At 33.4% G+C, this 22,564-nt stretch overlaps 2 protein-coding genes across 4 annotated transcripts in view; one reads left to right on the top strand and one right to left on the bottom strand.

Moving 5' to 3' along the window:
* LOC126844474 (uncharacterized) overlaps positions 1-22,564 on the bottom strand; it is a 274,285-nt gene that overhangs the window by 72,449 nt on the left and 179,272 nt on the right. For all 3 annotated transcript variants that reach the window (XM_050582703.1, XM_050582705.1, XM_050582704.1), the window contains 5 exons: positions 21,143-21,501; positions 14,459-15,219; positions 9,147-9,363; positions 8,165-8,367; positions 1,936-2,011 (listed from right to left, as the gene is read on the bottom strand). In XM_050582703.1, coding sequence (XP_050438660.1) covers positions 1,936-2,011; positions 8,165-8,367; positions 9,147-9,363; positions 14,459-15,219; positions 21,143-21,501 — 1,616 coding nt within the window. The remainder of the gene's footprint in view (positions 1-1,935; positions 2,012-8,164; positions 8,368-9,146; positions 9,364-14,458; positions 15,220-21,142; positions 21,502-22,564) is intronic.
* LOC126844480 (tryptophan--tRNA ligase, cytoplasmic) overlaps positions 20,430-22,564 on the top strand; it is a 206,356-nt gene continuing 204,221 nt past the window's right edge. Inside the window, exon 1 of the mRNA XM_050582715.1 lies at positions 20,430-20,433. The gene's annotated coding sequence lies outside the window, so the exon portion shown is untranslated. The remainder of the gene's footprint in view (positions 20,434-22,564) is intronic.

Raw genomic sequence — 22,564 nt, 5'->3', positions numbered from 1 at the left:
AATGAATAGCAAGTATCATAATAATACATAAACTATTTTCTTAAATTATAAAATACAATGTCACAGAGGAATTCAGATTTCGACATGTCCAACGAACAAGTAACTCGATTTTTAAAATGTTTCGGTTAATTAAATATTAAGATAGCATTTAATTTTCTTAATCTCCTATAGATATGATTTGTAACTCCTGTCTAATAAAGAGGTTGTACAAATTTGTTGTTGGACACGTCGATTTGTGTTAATCTATTCGTGCATATTATATTAAACAATATCTTCTATGTTTCCGTTCACTAAGAACAGCTAGATTAATTAGTACCATAACAATACTCATAAACTTACACAATGAACAACGAACTTAAAGGAGACAAAATAAAATAAAATTTATTCTTAGAATATAATAATGAAAAGAAGAAAATTCTATAATATGAAAACAAAAACGGGAAGAAATGTGTATTCTGTTGTTTATTGTAGTTATATTTGTACACAAATTAAAACTATTATGTTCCGGAATTAAAAAGGAGGAGAAAAGGTAGTCAAATCATTTGTTTTATTTGTCAATTGTGTGAAAACAGTGTAAAATGAAAATACTTCTATACAGGTCTTGATTCCCTTTATATGCATTTAGGCGGTAGTTCAGTTTAAAATCAATAAATGCACAACTTTTGTGGAACATTTAGTCGGTAAGCCACTAAAATATAACAAATGTTGAAAATGTGCAAACGTTTTCCCCCTTTTCGTACATGGAGGAGAGTTTTTTTATTTCTTAAATATTATAATATTCTGAATATTATAATAATATTATATAATGTTTTGAATAAAACGAATTGAAGTATTTTATATATTAATATTTAAATTTCAATAAGTTCATAAACTAATAAAACGTAAAACGATCCCATCTTTTGTGGGCTCTCTTGTTTGAAAATTAGCTAAAAAAAGTACCAAAAAAAGTTATGCATTGATTTGTGCACAAGTGTCGAAATCCTATGTTAGACCTCATTTAAATTAATTTTTTTTTATTGTGTTTAGAAACTTTTTAGGGGTCGTCGAAGTTAAAATTCGAAAATCAACTTGTTAAGGACCCCCTAATATACATATTATTGATATGTGCACCACTGGATATTTTAGAAAATGGGTAAACAGTAATATTTTTGAAAATATTAACAATAATTATTAAACTATAAACGCAGATAATACTTATATCTATTTTAATACGATTAAAGCGAGAAGCAGTGTCTAACTAAGTTTTGGCAAATTGAAAACAGAAGCTGGGTCTGGGCTTACTCAGTAAACTAAATAAATGTAATTTATGAATTATAATTGAGTTCTCGATGGCGATGGCTTTATTAATAATATGCATAATGCTACGGCAGAATTAGCGTTTTAATTAATGCCTATTGAGAGAAAATTATGTTTTAATCAATTTCACGAGCCACTCACGAGATTCATATAATGTATACGCTTAATTTATATTTGAACTTTACTAAAGATTTATAATTCTGCGTTCGAATTGAATATCCTAGTGTTTCCTGAAAGTCAGAAGTTTCCAGACAAAATTCGAATTCTAGTGCACAATCAGTTTACCTTACTATGACATATAGGTTGCCCCATAAGCATTCAACTGGTTAAAATATCACGTAGCGAAATCAAGGTTCAACATTTTTGTTTTTTTTTAATATTTAATTTAATTTTTGGTTATACATTTTTTAGTTTCGGCGTGAAGGTATTATTATTTTTTTTTTTTAATAAACAAAAAAAAAGTAAGAAAAAATAATACATGGGTGACCTTTTATTTTTAATTGAAATAAAATTAATCGTTTTTAAAGAGTAGGTTTGTCTTAAAATGTCCATCATAACCTTCGTTAACATAATCAACGTTTCCAAAAATAGGAAAATGATTTTATTATAAAATACGTTAGTACAATTATGATAACTAACCGTTATATTTGGCATTTTTTTTCCCTTGCTTAACCTTGATAGTCTGTGACAATCGCCGGGTACGCCCTCCGTCCTCCTGTAAAACAAAACAGTTATAAATATGTAATTAAAAAAAAAACAATACATTTACTTTAAAGTTGTAAGCACAACACTTATTATTAAAAAAAACAGTACAACGGTGACGCAGAAATTGGGGTGAGGAAGGTCACAGGTCTAAAAAACTACTACAATTGAAATTAAATCACTTAAATCAACGATTCCTTACGATTCTGTATAATGGTAGAAGTATAAATACAGATAAAAGCATTGTACTTAATAACGTCTACTTTTAAAAAAGTTATCGAGCACCGTAATTTTAAGTTGAAAAATATATAAATTTGTTGGATGTTTTTATCGGTTGTCATAGGGAAGGGGTGATTTTTTAAAATTCTGGTTAATTGAACTTTTAGGTACGATTTCTGATCTATATAGTTGCTACATAAGGAAATCGGTAAGCGGCTTGGAAATTATCGTGGGTTCAAACACGAAAAAAAAAAAATAACACATCTTTGTAAAAACAATACCTTCTCAGCTCCGAATAGAAGCTAAAAAGAATATAATGTTTATAACCGATTATTATGTTTAATATTTTAGTAGTTGATTTCGACTTCATTTGATCTATTAAGACAGACAATTTTAACAATTTTGTCAAACAACAAAGTATGTAATTTCATAATTAATTAATTTAATGAGGTAAGTTCACCTAAAAAAATAAAATTATACACAAATGTGATGTTTTATAGCAAAATAATATCCCCATCCCCCCTTTAGTGATTTATTTCAGTATAGCATAGAAACCGCTATCTTATAATATTTTTTCGGGTACAAAATAATATATTGCATGCTTAAATGATATTCCCAACCGAGTAGTTTGTATGGTTGGTAAATTTATCTTAATCTTATTACCGTGCGCACGAACCATAAATATGAATATAATCATAATAATAATAATTATATAATAATAACAAAAAAATCAAATAATAATCATAATTTGCTGGGCCATGTAGGATTGATGCCGTGATATTATCAACGGTTATCGTGCTAAATGTACGTTTAAACTTGCAATCCTATTATAAAATATGATTGATAGGGTTGAAAACGAGTATTGGCGAAAATCCATTAGATATATTTAAGAGTAGAGCCCCAGGGGTATATTTTTTTGCTTACACTAAACAGACTTCTTACAATACATATTATGTTGTTAGTTGTAGTTAGAATTATTTTACAACAAAATTAAACAATTTTTTAAAATTTAGGTAGAATATTTTAATTATAATGTGTTGCTTATACAACAAAAAAAATGGAACACAAAATACAAAAATTGTACATCATTTTCTTTAAATCAAAAAATATATTAATTACACGCTTTGGTATTAGAAAAATGTTTGAACAGCAAAACTGGGAATTCGGAGCTCAGGGAGTTTCTATGAAGTGTATACTTTGAAATATTTTTCCTAGTATTGAGAGTTATGTTTTGTTAAAAATAATTGAATGTCAAATATATTGTAGGTATATAATAAGTGATTAAAAAAACGTTTTCAGACATGTACATTGTACATTGTTATTTCTGTAATAAAGTTCATGGTGTACAATGCGAGTAAAATTCAATTTGAAGAGGATTATAAATATTTGTTTTGCCGAAAAACACAGGAAATTAATATTGAAAGCCAATATGTTATAGTAATCTCATGAAATAGCAATTATTATTTAAAAAAAAAAATCGCATACTAAATGTTATCGTCTACTGCCGGCACGAAGGTAGTGCAGAAACCGTCATTCAGCAAAATGCTTATTAAAAATATTCAAAAGTTAAGACTTTAATTTTATTAATAAACGTTTCAGCCTTGTCTGTGCTCCCTTTAGGAATCTGTAATATTTCCCAACCAAAGGAGTACCCGGCGATAAGGTTGTGAAATTGTTATTAATATCATTATTATTATTATTATACGGTACATAAATCGCGCTTCGCCTTAAGCAATAACCGTACACAACGTTATAATAATGCACCTGTCCGAGCATAATTATAAATAATGAATGCGGGGCCAGGTTGGCGCAGCTTTCCAAGGTGATTTGCCGGGTGAGCCGTTAATCGCGATACCGACAATATTATTTATGTACAATATTATACTCGAGTATTTATGTATGTTTCCGTTTTAATCAACAGCCGAGTTCATAAATTTTTGGGTGGTTGTGCGTCAGTGTTGTTGGCTTGTCAGTGTGTCTTTAGCTTTTATTATGTTAGCTCCTCTAATAAAATATTATCCTAATCTAAACACGAATGATTTAGTTACATGATAAAAAAAAAAAATGCTGAGTATTGATAATATTCTTTGGTTTCCTCTAAAAAAAAAGTATTCATACAAGAAGGCTATACAATTTTGTTGTACCCTGTTGGTTTTACTATTGGAATACCCCCAGGGGACACTCAGTGTTACGGGTTAGTGAACCTGGGGCACCAAGCTGAGGCGTAAGGAAAGTGGCGCTCCTATCGCCCAATGCACTCAGGATGCATTGCAGTAGCCCTACTCTGACCTTATTAGTTAGGGTAGTGTGACCCTCCAAGTTGGGGGCTCAGCGCTAGGCTAACAACCCAGCTTTGTAAAAATTATTGTTCAGGATGCAAATGAAATGCCTCGGAATAGTGGAGCAAATGAAAAAGGTATATGGAAATCAGATCTTCCTTTTGGGTACATGGAACGTTCACACATTATTTAATACTGGAGCAACACATATTATAACATGGGAAGTAGAGAGGTATGGACTTAAGATTGTGGCTATTCAAGAAACTAGATGGCAGGAAACGGGATCCCTAGAGATAAATAATTATACCATTTTCTTTGGACACCACAATTTACATTAAGTCACTAATAATAATGGCCTTAATGTGATAGATTTTGCAACTAATAGAGGTTTGAGTGATCAAGAGTACAATGTTTCCCCATAAAAATATCCATAAAGGAACATGGAAATTACCTGATGGAAACTATATTAATCAAATTGATCATGTATTGATTAATAATTTATTCAAAAACTGTATTACAGACGTGGAAACTATGTGAGGAGTTGACTGTGACACGGATCATTATTTGGTTAGGTTAGGTTAAAACCTCAAAAAAAAAAAAAATGGAAAATAACTATAAATAAAATAATAATAATAATAAACGAGTACAGTATAAAACTGGTTAATTCGGGGTCCGTATAATTAATAAAACACGTTTTAAAAGTACATACTGAATAATATAATTTTATTTGTCATTATTTTTTATTTAACCTCGCAAATGATTAACTAATTATTTAAATTTAAAAAAGAACTTATACTTTTCTTAGTCTTATTTAAAACAGATAAACAGTAGATAAAACTGTGTCTTTTGTTAATGATATAAAAACTTTTAGTTATAGAAAAAAAGTGGTTTATTATTATTCAATGATCATTTAAAGAAAAAAGTTTTCTTTTGTAAAAGCTAATTAACCAACAGTATAATTTCAGCGCCTAAAACCAAAATAAAAACCTCAAATTACCTAGTCCAATATTTGGCTCCAGACAAAAGATAAACATACTAATTCAATTTTTTTAATTACATTTAATTAAGAGCTTTTGTTTAAAAAGACTCATCAATTGCTGAAACTAAAAGTTTACAAATGGCAAATTTATTTAAATGTAGTTTTGTGAATGAACCGTAAACTCTTCAAATATAGTGCGTTTTTTGACTTAATGGCCTTGTTTAAATAAATGTATAAACATATTTATTTGATTTTATTATTAAAAGACAATGGATTTACTGTAAATAAGTTAAACTACATATTATTTTAAACCACTAAATAAAGTATTTAAGTAGAAGTATAAGATACTTTAAAAAGACCACTTAGTTCATATTGGTCTAATGTCTACACAATATTAGTTTTGACGTAGGATGTTTTTACTTAGTGTAGCTGTCCAATAAAAATAGTTAAAGTAGTCCATACTTTAACTATTTTTACTCTTGAATAATATTATGTACAACAACATTGTACAATAATATTATGTTATGTACAAATTAAGGAGACTATTCTCATTATTCAGTAGCTATTATTTCGTTAACTGTTAGGGACGGTCTAGACTCTAGTCTTTAAGTTTAGGGTTTGACAACGAGTTGACAACACATTCCAATTAAAACAACATCATTTACATAGGAAACTTTACTGGATAGGTAAAGGAGTACACAGTGAAACTACAAAGGTTCCAACACGCGGACTAATCAAGCAAGAAACAAGAGAAATACTAGGAAATAGTTGGAGTTTTGAAATTGTAACACTCATATTATGTATATTTCATATTATATTTTATTTTGAGTTCGAGTTGACCGACATTCCTTTACCTATGTAATACTACGTCGAAAAATAGTTGATATATATTATTTAAACATGTTTTTTTTTTTTGGGTAAAAATAGTTTTTTTTAAAACTACATAAAATTAGTAGTCTTACTTTCTGGACATAACTCGAATGTATGATCGGTTATTTTTGTAGGTGAACTCCTTGTTTGAAAATAATGTGTGATCATAGTCATAATATAGGCGGGATTGGCAGGGAGAAAACGCTTGGGTTTTCTTTGCACCTTTAGTCTTAACATTAGCACCATCTAATTAGTTTGTGTTGCTACCTTGTAAGTTATATGAGGGAACAGGTATAGGACTGTATATAGTGCATATAATAGGTATAATAGGTATAATCCTATTATAGTGCATAAGGCACGTAAAGCCGTCGAGATGGATATGAAATTGAAGATTTTTTAACATGATCATAGCCGGTAAGACTCATCTGCAACGACTCAAGACCAAAACGGTTTTTTTTATTGGGGTAAAGCGACTCGACCAACGCTACGGATTTTGATTTTACAAACACCCCTCAATACACTAGGTTATTATATAAATTATGTCGTTGGCAATTTCGCAAGCCTGTGTTCGATGTGCGACAGGATAATAATTAAAACATGGTGCACAATAACTATAGGTAACAGCTGACAAAAGCGCCGTGACGGCAATGGTTGAATTCCAATTAATTGAGACTGTGGCGGAAACAACAAATACACATATACACATAATATCTTGTTCGTAGCTCCAAAAAGTATAATGCTTCACAGAAACCGTGAACGTTTTCATTTACACCCCGTTTGATTCGATCAAATAATAGTGTCTGTGACACATGGCAACATTTACTTACCATTGACGTATTACCCATTTTTAATAAACCCTTCAATGTATATACTGTTTGATTCTAATATTATCGTGCTTGCGAGACACTGAAACAGATTTTGCTAGCCCGGATATTCTTCGCCGAAAATCAGATTTTCTGTTTTAACTAAACTCGGATGACAATGACATAATGTGAGCACATTTTCGTCCAAATATAATAGACAATAATACATAATCATAATAATAAAACGCAAATTCAGATTTTCGACAGTACACCGACTCGGATAACAATAATAATTCCCAACTCGGGTCACATTGTATTATATAATAATCAAAGAACAATACTCCAAAACACTACAAACCCGAAAAATCTTATTCATAATAAAATGTTCTCTACATAATTTCTTCTCACTAGCTCTCTGATTTCGCCAACAGTGTTATAGTCTTGTAAATTGATGAATCATAACCTAATTTTTAAAACGGAAAGAAATGTATTTGTAATCTAGTGCATGGAGTATGGTTAGTATTATTATTCTGTGACATTAAATGCAGAAACTATTAAAAATATTTGGACGAATAAAATAAATTAGATTCCGTTGTTGCTTGTAACTCAAGGTACTACTGCTGTAGTAGAGCTTGCAAATGACATGAAATAACTTCAAAATTATATTAAATTAAATTAGAAGAAGACGAAAATCAAAGAGTATTTTCTTATAGACTTTTTTTTGTACTCGTGAACTTAGCCGACAGTTTATCATAAATTCATAGTACAAAATATTATAGAATTTAACTATTCTATCTAATTAGTACAAATATCATTTATTTTATGTATACAAATACAATCTCAAACTGAAAAGTTAAAAAAAATGTACTGAGTGCACAAAACTTTACTCGTTCAATAATTTGTTAGCGGTTTCATTGGCTTAGACTAATCACAATAAGAGTTTATTGAACCGATGTGTATAACTTATTGTCTATGGTTATTTAATTTCTATTAAATATTCTAATGAAATAACCTACCACGTCTGGGCTCAAAATGCTCTTGAGCGACCACATTGATTCTGAATGCCCTTTATTATTGCCGTTCATTCCATTCACGTTTTCCGTTTGGGCAAACCGTATTTTCTTTAATATTCTCGAATGCAAAGTGGACGATTCAGCCAATTTAGTTTGCTCACCGTTGCCAAAAGTCGGATAGTTTTCTGAACGTCGTCGCAAAGCTTCTATAAAAGCAACAAATAAATATTTATATTATTTAAAAAAAACTCGAATATATGTTGGACAGGTTCAAGTTCAATGTAAAATGACTATATTATATGTAAATAAAAACAAAAGGATATGCTCTAATCATTTCTTTTGTCGACAAAAAATGAAATATTATTAATTAGCTGTCAGTGTTAAAAAATAATAATCAGTAAATTAAGCTAATAACTAGGACTGAGTATGGTATTTGTAAAAATAACGAAATTATTTTAATAAATTATTTTATTTTATTTGCATAGCTTTAAACTTACTATGGCGTATTGTACACAAAATCAAATACATTTTTTTTAATGCGTTAATAAATTATAAAAAAAAAACTTATACATTTACCTAATACCAATGTAGGTACAAGTGATCTTAATAGAGTCTATGTCTCAAACGCGTTAATAGATTTTATAGTTGTTTAATTTTAAATTAGAAAACCTTTTTCAAAAAAAATAATTTATGTTGCCCATCCTGCAATAATATATTTCTACGAAGACAATAGAAATTGTGCTGATCTCGGAAACTTATACAAATTTGTCATAATAGGGTGATGCTACAAATTGTAATTTTTGATTGATATTTTTTGTACATACACGATTTGTAGACAGTGGTAGACATAGTCAACGAAACCATAATATGAGTACATTGAAAAGAGTTTTTAAAAATGTATTTTGTGATTGATTTTATATTGTTTCAAATTTTGAACAGAAAATATTTACAATACAATATATTATCTTTAATCAAGATAATCTACCTGCTTTGGTAGCATTCGAAGTGGATAGTCTCTTCCAGCAGTCCTGGACAACGTACACTTGGATGTGTATCAGTGATTCCACTATATCCGACGGGCTGATATCGTTGTTATTTTTTAGGCAAATTTGGGCGCCAAACTCGATCAGGTCCAACACGCAGTTCCACGATATGTCGGGTTGTATGACGGCAACATGCAACGGAGTGTTACCAAATGCGTCCTAAAAAATAAATTTATAAGAAAAAAATAGTCTCAAAAGGCATATCAATACACATGAACGTTATTGTTATTTGAAATAAAACACAAATATTAATGGTTTAGCGCACAGATATGTTAAGTGACACTTTTGACGAAAATTAGTTAAGTATTCTATAAAATTGTCCTTGTTTTTTTTTTTTCATATGATGCACAAATGTTGTATGTGAATTGTTTAATATTTTATCCTCAAGGTGGCATTGTTGTTTGAGATATGTACTGTGGTTTATTTAAATTCGAACGTTCAAATGCTTCTGCTGAATAATTTGCTAAATGTCACTTTTCACATCTGTGCGCTAGACCATCGATATTATCGTCTAAGGTTTTGCACTTATAGAGGGACGGGAGAACCCACAGGATGTCGATCCATCGATCATCTCGAACAGGAGACTACCTGCCACAATACCCATTTGTCTTTAGACGTATGGAACCTAATAAATTGATACTTGCACAACGCAAAATATGCGACCGGTGAGCATTTTTCTGGGTTCAGGATTTCTCTGGATACTAATAAAACTTTTTTTGTGCCTAACAGTGCTTAGGCAGAGATACGAAGTAGCTATGTAGACGAGCCATGCCGTTTTGTACACGTCTTATTTAATTAAACGTAACGAGTGTCTCGTCTGCTTCTTAGGTGTTTAATCGTACACAGCCAGAGACATTTTTTGTACAGCTCTCTGCTGTCAACCAACAACTGAGACTAAGCGAAAATGAAATTCCTCGTTTCCTTATGAAGATATTAAACGGGAAATATTCGTACCGCTCACAGTATTTCAAGAGCGCCGCGCCGGTGAGTTTTTTCTTCTTTGTCGTGAAATAACTCTAAGGCACCAATTCTGTTTTATTACGGCAACTTTTCAGCCGTCACGTTAAGAATGTTATAGCGAGCTGTGTTTTAAATACCTACCTCTGTACTTAGTACCATAAAAATAATATTAACCGTCTACGTATTTACGGCAGGGGTAAAATATCTTACAAGCGCTATTGTGAATTTCGCCGAAGCACACATAATGGGGGATAGAGTTGTACAAGCACCGCCAAAACCAAATTTCACATGTAAAAACAACTTTTTAATTATATTGTAAAATATTTTGTATTGCCTATATTATACACCTTTCATCTATATATATACAAATGAATGTCTGTCTGTCAAATTAATTTTGTTTAAATCATTTTTTAGCTTCGAAGTAATAGCTGAGAAGGTATTTTAATTTGCATTCAATTAAAAAGACTATTGAAAATGTATGAAAAAGTTTGGCCATTCGAGTTTTAAACAAGTTGCAACTTAAATTTCAATGGCAAGTTCATACAACCGCAACGACATTATACAGTGTTTTTGTGACTTTTGTTCTAACACAATGTGATATCACTACGATGTGGTTAACCACAAAAGTTAATTAAAAGCAGGCATCCAAGTGCCACACAATAGAATGTCATCGTGTGCTTTTTATTAGTAGTCTCAAAATCGCAGTGCTCTTCAAAACTTAATGTTATCGCACGACGCTATTTTGCGGGTCATTCTTATCGCCAAAGCAACACAATATTATTACATTGAGAACATTTTCGTTGCTATTATAAACACCTGTAAAGTGGGGGACACAAATATGAAAAAGCTGGGTCTAAGGAGGTATTCGCACAAGAAAATGTAGAAAGGTCATTGCGTTTCTATTTTTTTGTTGACAATGTTTGCATCAAATGCCAAACACAAACCGACCTACGCAGGTTTTTTTAGTTTGTAAATAGAAAAACTCACTCGGTGAACTCTCCGGGTTGCTTTTATGGCAACTAATAACGACGCATAAACGTTGGAAGAGTAAATGGGAAAAAAGGCAGCAGGTTTTTTTGTTAGTTTTTAATATACTATGCCTAAGGAGACGTCGGTATATTCTATCTAAAGAAATGAATAAGAAAAAAAAATAACGGTCAACACGTACACCTACTGCCTTCCCGGAAAGAAAACGAAATTGTTCGTGCAGTATGTACTTGTCTGAAGTGTGCCACCCCAATGACTCCACAGCGGCCCGTATTGACAGGTCAGTCAATAGAGGACACACTGTTGTTTACCAAAGTGTATATAGCGATTGCTACCAGATTAAACATCTTTGTTTCCTAAACTAAGAAAAAAAAAAATTTAAACCTAAAAAAATTGTTCCGCTAAATGACAGAAATTAAAATTTTATTGGGTTAAGCTTTTCTAATGCTACGCGCCTTATTTCAGCGTGTACTTGCCATCTAGAGACCATCCCAAGACCTGTGCTTTTACTGTTTCTAGATTTTATACGAGCAGAGGAATAAGTAGGTACATAATTTTAACGGTTGACCCCACAAAAACCAAAACAAACATTGCACAAATAAAAGCGGTCCAGGTATATTTTATCGATGGAAAAACAAACAGAATAACACATAGCTTAAGGGGAACGGAAAACGGTAAATTGTATACAAATAAAGACAAAAACGCGAAATTACTCTTTAGTGTCTACTGGTGTGACTCACGTTCTGTTTTGTGTGTTAGTAAAAAAAAATAATTAATTTTTTTGTTTTTTACTTTATAAATTCTAAGTTATTACGTATAAAACCGTACACCTAATTAAATACACTTTTTAAAGTAATTAAAAATCATATTTTGTGTTTTAGGTGAAAAGTTGAATTTAGCGCAATTTGCCTTATATCTATTTTTAGAGACAAAATGAAAAGCTCAGTGTAATCTACCATTGGCCTAATCGTTTAAGCAAAACTGACAGTTCAGGAACAAGGTTCAGCTAGTTTAGGGACGAAATATGCTCTGTTTAATTATCAGCTATAACTAGATTTTACAGTAACTACACCGTATAAAAATAATGTTTACATACTATAGAAAGACAATGTGAGACAATTGAATGAGTGTACCTTGGTTATAGTTTTTCGACAGCAACAACATTTACCGAAAAATAGTTTACAATGCTAACTTTAGGTTAACAAACCACATCCACCAACCAATGACAGCTCAATTATAAGTTATAAGAGCCATTCTTAACAATACTTGGAGTTTACTGGAAATTTCACGTCTCACAATTATTTTGCTCGTCTAAATTATTTTCTAGCGTTACTTTACGTCAAACAGTAAATCTCATTAGCTTTCGTCGAATTTTTGAGGTAGTCTTTGACTTTCTACCCGTAACATAACAATATAATAATTACATTACCGGGGCATTTGTGCCTGTATATTTTGCTGATTAATAATGAAAGCGAAAGGGCCAAAATGACTGCTTCGGTAACTTTAAAGCGTGTCAAACTTATCTGATTAATTGTTAGCGGAAAAATATGACGTGACCAATTTTGTTTTATCACTTTTTGTAAAATCTAATTACCCTAGCCTTAAACGTGTTGTACGTCTCTAATAGATACAATAACGAAATCTTTATTATAATATAGATTCTCTTTATAATTATTATAGTTTTGTTAAAAAATATATGTAGTCGTTGAATCGGTTAGTAAAAATGTGACCTTAACAGGTGCGAAATTAGTGTAAGCGGCTGGTTTGGATGTCCGATCCCACTGGCCACTGGCATAATGCCCAAAGAAAACCGGCTAGGTGGAATTAGCCCTATACTTTAAATCCGAAATTAATTCCTATCCAGCACACTGTACCTCAGATAAGGCCATCACACAGGTAGGCTCTCCGTTAATTTTCCGATACAATTTGTTATTACTAAAGAATTAATAAACTTTAATTAATTGTTTTTAACTTAAGCCAAACTATTTCATCTTTCGCGTTGGATTAAAAATATTAACAATATTTTTGAGTGATCTTTTCTTATGATATATCTGGTTATTATTGTGCCATTTTTACACGTTATAATTCATAAGATAGTATTTTGAAATATTTCTTCAAACGGGGAGACACCATGCTATAAAATAAGTTTATTAAATATGCCCACTGTTTTATTTAACTTTCAATATATTTATCGACTTGTCATTTCACTATTAGTAAATACTAAATAAGATCAGTAATTTTGAAATAGCAGTACCACAAAAAATATGTTTGGTACCTAAATCTTTATATAGATCTTCCTATAGATTTTATCTGAAGATTATTACTTAGTTAAGATCCTCTAACTTAAATGGGCTAGTACTGCAGATAGAACATTTTGATGGTTTAACCACGATCAGTTTTCATGAATGTTATTTTATTGATGCACTTAGACTACAATACTAATTATTTTAAAATGGTATTGTTAAATAATTGGTAATAAACATTTCCTGGTTCCGTCAAACACATGACTTGTTTTATTTGGAATGCATACAAGGAAGGCTGCATTTTTTGTTGCTGTGATTTTTGGGTTTTAACATGGAAATATTTTCGGGCTGGGGATCATTCCAAAATTTGTGTCACGTCACGAAATATATGAATACATGATAAGAGATAAAAGATTAGAGATTATAAGCAATCAATTAGATATCCAGAGGGAGGATATGCGGAAAGGTAAGAATAGGCCAGAGGGAAAAGGGGAGAATAGGGTAGAAAATTTGTTTTGTCATAGGCCTTAGGTCACGGATGGACACATGTCATACACTACTTTGAATAGAAGAGAGGAGATCGGAAGGGAAAGGGATAGTGTTAATAGGGAGGAAAACAGTGGATGGTGGAGGGTATGGAAGGAGGAAAGATCGTGGGAAGAAGAGAGAGAGGGAAGGAAAAGATCATAATCTATTAAATTCTATCATAATAATCATTTTAAACAATGGCAAAGTGATTTAAGGCTAAAAACATATCTATTATTCAATGTTTTACGTGAAGCTGAGAAATTATCTGTTTTTTCTGATTGACACTGCCCCCCCCCCAAAAAAAAAAACCAAAATAAATAATAAATTCAAAACATTATAAACAAACAGTGCTTGTTTTTTGATGGAAAAATGAAAACCTTAGATTTTTCTTCTACGAGCTCGGACCAATCTTTACAGTTATTTCCGGTCGGGTGTAGAAGAACTAATGCTTCGATATCAATTAAAATAATAGCTGCTATGTACTCGAGGCCGAAACGCGATGGGAAGAAAGCCCCGTACAAACCGAGAACACATACCTGGAAGTTTGGCGATGCGCCGTGCTTGAGCAACATGTAGACCACGGTGGAATTTCGGCGGACGATGGCCGAGTATATTGGCGGCAACGTGATCAGGTAGCTTTTGGTGTACATGGCGTTCATGTCGTGGATTTGGTCCGACGATATGATATCGTTGTTGATCTTGAAATTGGTCTTGGGCTCGCTGTAGTCATCGTCGTCGGGTTCGTTCTTTGTTTGTCCGACCGACACGAGAGAGCTGTTGGAGTTGACCGATGCCAAAGACTGGTTCGACTGAACCGGTGACGGCGTCTTTTCCATCAAATTAAGACGGCCATTCTCGATCTCATACTCGTCGTACCGGCGGCGTTCGTGACGCTCAAACAACGTAGGCACGTCCAGGTTGTTGCTCTCCTGTTCGTTGACTACCGGCTCATTGTTCCCGAAGGACATGTTGCAAACGATAGCGCGGTACACCTCGCTGCTACGACGAAGCTCACTTATTATGCCCTTGGGTTCGGTAACCGGTTTTTTGCCGGACGACGATCCAGGAACGGCCTTTGCCGTTGACCTTTGGGCTCCAGACGCGGACTGTCGAGTTCCCGCAGAACTGTCGGTGTCGGTGTGCAAAGGCTTGTCGACGTTCAGCGACTGAGGCCTTTTAAGAGCTGACGTCAACCGTAGCATGATACGTTTTCCTTTGCTTTGTTCGTTTGGCCGCAATGCGGTCGAGTTGGATTGGCACGCGTGATTGTCTTTGTCACATTCGTCTACGACAGTATCTGAAAAATAAAACAAAAACCATTTTAATTATGATTGATTCCCTGAGTCCGAGACCCGCCAAGGAATTAAAATCCTTGGTCAAGTACAGAGAAAAGCCCTGATCGGGATAACAAGTGCCTACAAGACTACAGCGACGTCGTCCCTGCAGGTCATTGCAGGCACGCTATCCCTGGACCTGATGGCTAGGTATCAAGCCGAAATAAACATCCGTCGTGGGAGCGATCCTGTAGAGAGATCCAGAGCCCTCAAGGACCTCTGGGAGGTATTGTGCACCAAATGGCAGACCAGGTGGGACAACGGTAATACCGGTAGGTGGACATACAGATTCTTCCCCTGCGTCAGACGCCGGCTAGCCTTGCCGCTGGTATTAAACCACCATTTTGTTCAATTTTTCTCGGGCCACGGCGACTACCGGGAAAAACTCCACTCGATGAGTCTCTCGGACAGCACGCTCTGCGTCTGCGGAGTGCCCAATGAAAACACTGAGCACATCTTGTTTGAGTGCCCGTCAGCCTCAACCCAGCGTGAGCGTGTTGAACTGGCCGTCCATCGGGCGGGCCACCTATGGCCATGTACCCCAGACATCCTTGTGTCAACAAGGTGTCTGTACAACGCCCTCATTCGCTTCGCAAGAGAAACGCTTTCCAACCGGCGTGCCCAACGATAAACGCTGCACACTGAGCTTCGTCATGGGAAACCCGCCGGCAAGAGTACCCGCTACTTCCGGCACGGGAAAAACCCGTAAAAGGTTTCCCAATGCTACACCTAGTCCGGGGGAACTGATCCCCCACCGCGAGGGCGCGAGCCCAACTTCGTCATGAGTCAAAACTGTCAGCGTACGCGTAAGGATCGTCGCGTTCGCGTAACAGACGCGAGTCTGCCGGCATAAGTCACCCGTGAGCCGAGGTACGGGAGCACTCAAAATCCCACTCCGCTGGGAGTTAAAACACGATGGTGTGGCCAAAAAAAAAGGAACGACGTTCCGAGTCGTGTGGTGGAAGACCCACCCACATTTGTGCGCGAATGTGCAACGAGCACTAGTTTATATGGTAAAACTACTTACTGAGAGATGGTGCGAAAACACCAGCCCTATCGGGCGGCAACTCAGGGGTGGCCGAACAATCGACTGGGCCGAGGAAGGCACGGTTGGCCACACTGAGTCTCTCAGGGGGGTCGGTCGTGCGCGGGGCGCGGGCGGTCGGATAAAACCGGCCGCGATGTCCCTGTGGTTAGGGGATCAGAATGCTACCAAGGATTCGTACGCCTGTTGTAAAAGGCGACTTAAGTACGCGTAGAAGCCTGACGCGAAGTGGCCCTTCAACAGGATCACTTCTCTTGAGACTGACTACCCCGGCCCGTAATTAGCGCCTAGCGCTACAGCGGTCCGCGGTCGTAGGGGATCCCCTTCGGGGGCTAACCACAAAAGCCAAGGTACACCTGTTATGATCCTCGAGTGATGGTTAGACACACAGTTTGTTACCTTCCTATATTAGCAAAAAAATACATGGAAGTTACCACTGAGTTCACGGTCCAAGGTGGTCTGTATAGACTTCCTGATATCCGGGATTTAGACCATATAATAATGGCTGGTTTCCACTTTAGACGTTTGGAAGTCTATAGACAACATCAGATCGTCAACTCAGTGAAAACTTCCATTTATATTTGTACTACTATAATTAAGAATTGATTAGTTATTTTTTACTAACACGAGGGCCTTCATTTAAAGAGTTATTTTGATTTGTTACAATTGGTTCCAATTTAATTTCTAAAACTAGAATGAATCTTTGGAAACTAATATGACTTTTAAAAGTCAGTGCACAAAAATGTCCTATAATAGGTCCAATTTCTAAGGCAAGGTAACAAATAAAAAATACAAATGTGTTGGCCGGCATAATAATATGTTCACTTGAAAAATTATCAAGGTATATAATATGGAACGTGACGTTTATTGTTTAACGAAATATCAACAAGCTTTAAGTGTTTTTTTTAAAACTATAAATGCTATATTTAATTGTTATTCTTACAGAATGATTTAAATAAATTGACGAGTAACCTAAAATGACTCATGTAATATTTTTTAGCGAAAATGATTTGTTGGTATTAAAATATTTGACGATAAAACATATTTCTGTGTATATTATATTTTGTTTTACGGCATTTCGTACTTTATCTAGAGATATACTGGATCAAGTAATAGCTGTCATCATCAGGAAACATTGGGAATGTTATTTTTTTCTTTTGTGAAATGTTACAACAACAATGGCATATATTCAATCATCAACCTAGGTTTTGTGTATGATGAAATATGAATAAATCCACGTACATAAAACAATTATCTTAACTTATGTAAAAAAAACATAACTACTATGTTTTTGAGACTGCTTGACCTTATTTCAAAACGAACTACAATTGTATGAAATTGATATCATCGCTGTACCTAACTTTTGAGATGTTTAATTAAACTGTCGTTCTCATCTCGAATGGGTCTAATAATATGTTTGGGATGAGGGATGTTGTGTTTATTACCGATATGCAAATTATATATCTTGAAATTGAATTCAATTGTCATTCTTCATCGAAATCATAATTAAGAACCCGCCACCAAACACCAGCGTTTCTACAATTAACAATAATTTAAAGACACATGTAGTGTTCAAGTATTTAATTTATTCCTCTCATAGGACGTAGTGCTCACAAATACACCTCAAAATTTGTATTTGTATTTATAGTTATAAGAAAATATTTCATCGCGTCAAATGGGAAACGATTTATTTACATCACTCGACAAATTTTGATTTATGTTATTATGAAATATTAAAAAAATGTTTAAATGTTTACTCTCTTTTAGTATTTTCCAGATTTTTTGAAAATTAAAAAGAAACTTACATTTAATTAACTCGTTGAAATAAGAAGAATTTGCTGAACATTTTGACTGGTCAATACCAATTGACAGCTTTGAATAAATAATTTGAAAGTTTTTAGAACTTAAAATTTAAGACGAAAGGTGAAGTTCGGTTACCCCTAAACTTGGCAAGGGCCAATTTTTAAGTAATAAAAATAATTAAAGCAATAGTACGTTTTAGGTTAGCCATGGAAAGTCATATATAAAATATATGTATATTTAAAGACTCAATGACAAGTTAAGGGTTAAATAATGCGCACAGGTAAAAATAATACTACATTTATAAAACATTAAACTTAAATTACTTTGACAATAGTTATTCAAAACTGGTTACTAATCAGTCAACATTTTTAGCCAAAAATTCTTATTTTATAAAGTTAATTAAGTGTATACGTTTCCATTTAAGTTTCAAATGTTGATAGAGAAAAGAAATAAATATTCGGTTATTTCAATAACATAAATAAAACAAAAAACAATATACAGAATTGTAAATGTTTTCCTATAATTCCTATCATGTTTTCTCATTTCTAAAACGAGTATTTCACTCTCAATGGATCGGATTTATTGGATTGTAAACTGCATTGTTTTTTGTTCCCATTTAATATGCATTATGCAGTAGTGTGTAAAATTGTACGTTTCAAAGGGATGCATTTATCTATTGATGGCTATAGCGGTCGAGCCCTATACCCAGTGGCGTATATAAGTCATAATTTCGGGGGGTTATAAAATAAGAATAGATTTAATTAATACAAGTATTATAAATTAACTTTGATTAAATGAATTCGCACATGTGCCGTACCAACCACAAATCTCAGGGGGGGGGGTTGAACTTCCAAAATCCTCCCCTATATACGCCACTGCCTATACCCCTTTTCTGTTTTTAACTGGGGTAAAACAAAAATGAATTATTCCCTACGGACGCTTAACGGTTCACAGTGTATACGTTGAAATTAAAACGCGCAAAGCATGACAAACTTTTAACGCACTCACTGGTTCGGATAATAGATCATTTGGAACTAGAGTTAGCGCGGCGTTGATTGCTTAAGGGCCACTTTACAATATAATTTAAAGGTTATAAAATATAAACGCGGCTAAGTAACCATTGGTGCATATTCACGGATAAAGATAATTGGCTTAATTTAAGCAGCTGTTTTAATGGTCGTTGTTTTAATAACAGTATTCCTTTAAGCAGATAAATATTTGATAGTGGGGTAAAAAAGATTTTCACCCGATAATTATGTTTATACTACTATGTTTATAAAAAAACACTAACATAAAGATACGTTTGCTCTAGTCGCAATTTCATACATACAAGGTACATGTAATATGACACTGAATAATGTTTTGCGCACACAAGGCAAACTGTGACTGAGTTATTGGCTTATTGCTCTTGATCAACCTATCTCTATTTAAAAGTAAACAAATATTATAATTACAACATTATGAGATTTTCAAAAATGTCATAAAGCGATTAAAAGTATTTGATTTACCGTCAATTAAGCACTCAGCGTTTTCAATAGATTAAAAAAAAACATTGTTGATACTATTGTTCGAAATATTGAATGATTTATACATAAATATATTATTATGTCAGATATTTTGAAAACAGGTTTATAGCATTCTTATTGTGTTATTTATGCTCAGTGGATCATATATTATTATTAAACAAAATATAAGCTGACGCCTTCAATCCGATCCATCTTATATATTACTGTATTATGGAATAAGCATTATCTCTTATCCTGGTCACGATTTCCATAAAATAAATTATATTTATCCGGTCTTTATCGAGATAGTATAATGGTATCTTTATTATCAGTGAATACCGTAATGCTATAAAATACTTTTTCTGCAACTTAAATCGCATTTACCTTAAAATTTGAAATCCCATTACAATATCGTTAATATTATCAAAGCATTAATTTTGTTATTCTGCTTATATACTGGCAAATACATTTTTATCTTAAATAACATGGAAAAACCGTCCACAATAATAAGAAAATCTTCTGAAAAAGTTGGTAATACTAATTTTTGCTTAAAAACATTATTGTATTATAATGTGTTATATTTTAAAAAAAATGGCCAGGTAAAATATGAAGACATTATTTGTACAGACATCAGTCTGTAAAACACTATGTTGCTCTTGCTAAGGTGGAACCTGTCCTTTTCTCACTCAAGTATTTCATAATGGTTGTGGTAGTATATTCGAACAAATAAAACACAGTCAATACTTAGACGGTTTATTGAAGAGAATTTTTTTCAGTATTATATTATTGATTTTACATACTGTGGCAAGACTATAGGCATTTTACTGTAAATAAAACGCTTGGTATGTCGTGCAGCTGTATGTACAGTGCTTCAAACGAAAATTATTAATTGCGTAGGGTTTCGCGAGTGTTATTTGCTTAAGGAAAACAGGGTTGACGCGGATAGTAAAATCCTTATTACCCACCGCATTACTGAAGTACTACTTGAGCGCATTTAACTGTTTCAACAACCTCGACCTATACATAAATTCGAATTTATTTCGACACGTGGGGTCGAAATAAAAAAAAAATCCAATTTTTTGCCGCCTTGTTTGTATAAAGATTAACCAAGGGCACGATAACGGTTTTATTTACTTTTTGCGCACCGTTTTGATGATATACCCGTCGCAGAATAGGTTTTATGTTTTGCCATCATGGTTTTCAATTAAACACAAATAGTAGACAGTTGGTATATAAATAATTATGCCCCTATCGTAACCCCGTGTTTTAAGTAGAAAAAGCTAATATGTGGGTCCACGGTAATGTCAGGTGCTTGAACACACCCAAGTAGTTTTGGTCACCATTCGTTCAATTACTCTTGAACGTCAACACGACCTTTTTTTCCTTTTAAAACTAACCGACAACGTTTTATCCACAAACGGTTTATCCCCCCCCCCCCTCTATCGTATCTTTCTATTGACAGCCACTCTGGTATTCGTTTTTTAACATAGTTTATGTGATAATTGTAATTATTAATATTATTCTTATTCTTACATGTCACTGCTAATGACGACCACGGAATGGGTTGCACCGTTGCGTCTATGTCGTCCTCACGTTCTAGTACGTGCCGTACGGTTTGAGTTCTGTTGCTTGTCAAATTTGTACTCGGGCCATCAGACTTAGGTCTACTAGAACTTATCCCCTTTACCGTGGCACCGGTGACCTCTTGTTTCATGTTTGAATGAACATATCCACTAGCGTTGGCGTCGATGCCGTTCTCGAGCAAAACACGGACTACGTCCACCGACCCACACTCGATGGCTATGTGCAAAGCATTTTTGAACGGCAACTGTGATCGGTCGTCCACCGGCGAGTTTGCTGGAAAGAAAGTGTTTTCTTCGACTCGTTCGTTTCTGAAAAATAAAATAACAGCAAATGCAACGGTTAAAAACAAAATGTTCATCGGATACGATTCTGAACACAAATGTTGAGACCTAATTCGTTCACACGGTGTAATTATAGAAATAATTAAAGAGTGGGTGTAAAAAAAAAAAAACAATCTCATAAGTGTTTTCACTAAAGCAGACCTAAATTCGGTAAACTGGCGAGATAACTTGTCCGAGTTTCGCTACTGAATTTAATTGCCCTTATCATTATAGCTAGCTGCCACTACTATACAAATAATTGCAAACCTTAGTCAAAACGATAATATAGATATAAATCTTTAACAAGAAGCATAAGATCATTTTTTTTTTAAATTTGACCTAAAATAAGTTTGTATTCTATTAGACAAAATATGTTTTGTTAGGTCTAATAAAAAAAAAATCATAACTATGCGCTCATTTCAATATTGTAAAGTTAATAGTTAGTGAAATGATCCCAACCGAAAGAAAGGGGTAGGGATAAGCGATTTTTTTAATTCAAATTATTTATTTTATTATATTATAATTCTATTTATTACCAAACCTTCGAGTATTATATCACGCCGAAAATTATATTTACTTTACTATAATACACAGTTCGAACTTTGGCTTATGACAGTAGTTTTTTTAGTTCTGCTTATTAAGTTTAAAAAAAAAGTGATACTTATATTTGGTTAATAATGCAACATAAGGTTTTATACAAATGTGGTTAGCTAAGGTTAAATGAAGTTTCATGATTAAACGTTTGCGATTATAGTAAGGATAAGCCGGGTATAGTACTTTGGGCGGTTAAATTACGTGTACGTCATACATCGTACGAAATATACTTTATTCTTAAATATAAACGTATAACAATACTTAAAATAAACATAAAATGAACATGAAATGACTATACTGAGTAAAACTTTATGCATAAAAGCTAGCTCTCGAGTAAAAACAAAAAAGGTATAATATCTGTTTTATTTGTTTTGTGTATGCATGTCGTTGATATCCTTTCTTTTATTCGTCTTTTTTGATTAAACTGAATTTTACTTCGTACCATGATTGCGGGTAT

Source organism: Adelges cooleyi, unplaced genomic scaffold, assembly GCF_023614345.1.
Source record: "Adelges cooleyi isolate 19-005CV unplaced genomic scaffold, UGA_ACOO_1.1 ACOO_flye_CR_arks_rails_tigmint_CR_PRNA_651, whole genome shotgun sequence".
NCBI classification, from domain to species: Eukaryota; Metazoa; Arthropoda; class Insecta; order Hemiptera; family Adelgidae; genus Adelges; species Adelges cooleyi.
The sequence above is the reverse complement of the archived record's forward strand: the minus strand, read 5'-3'. Positions and strand labels throughout refer to the sequence as shown.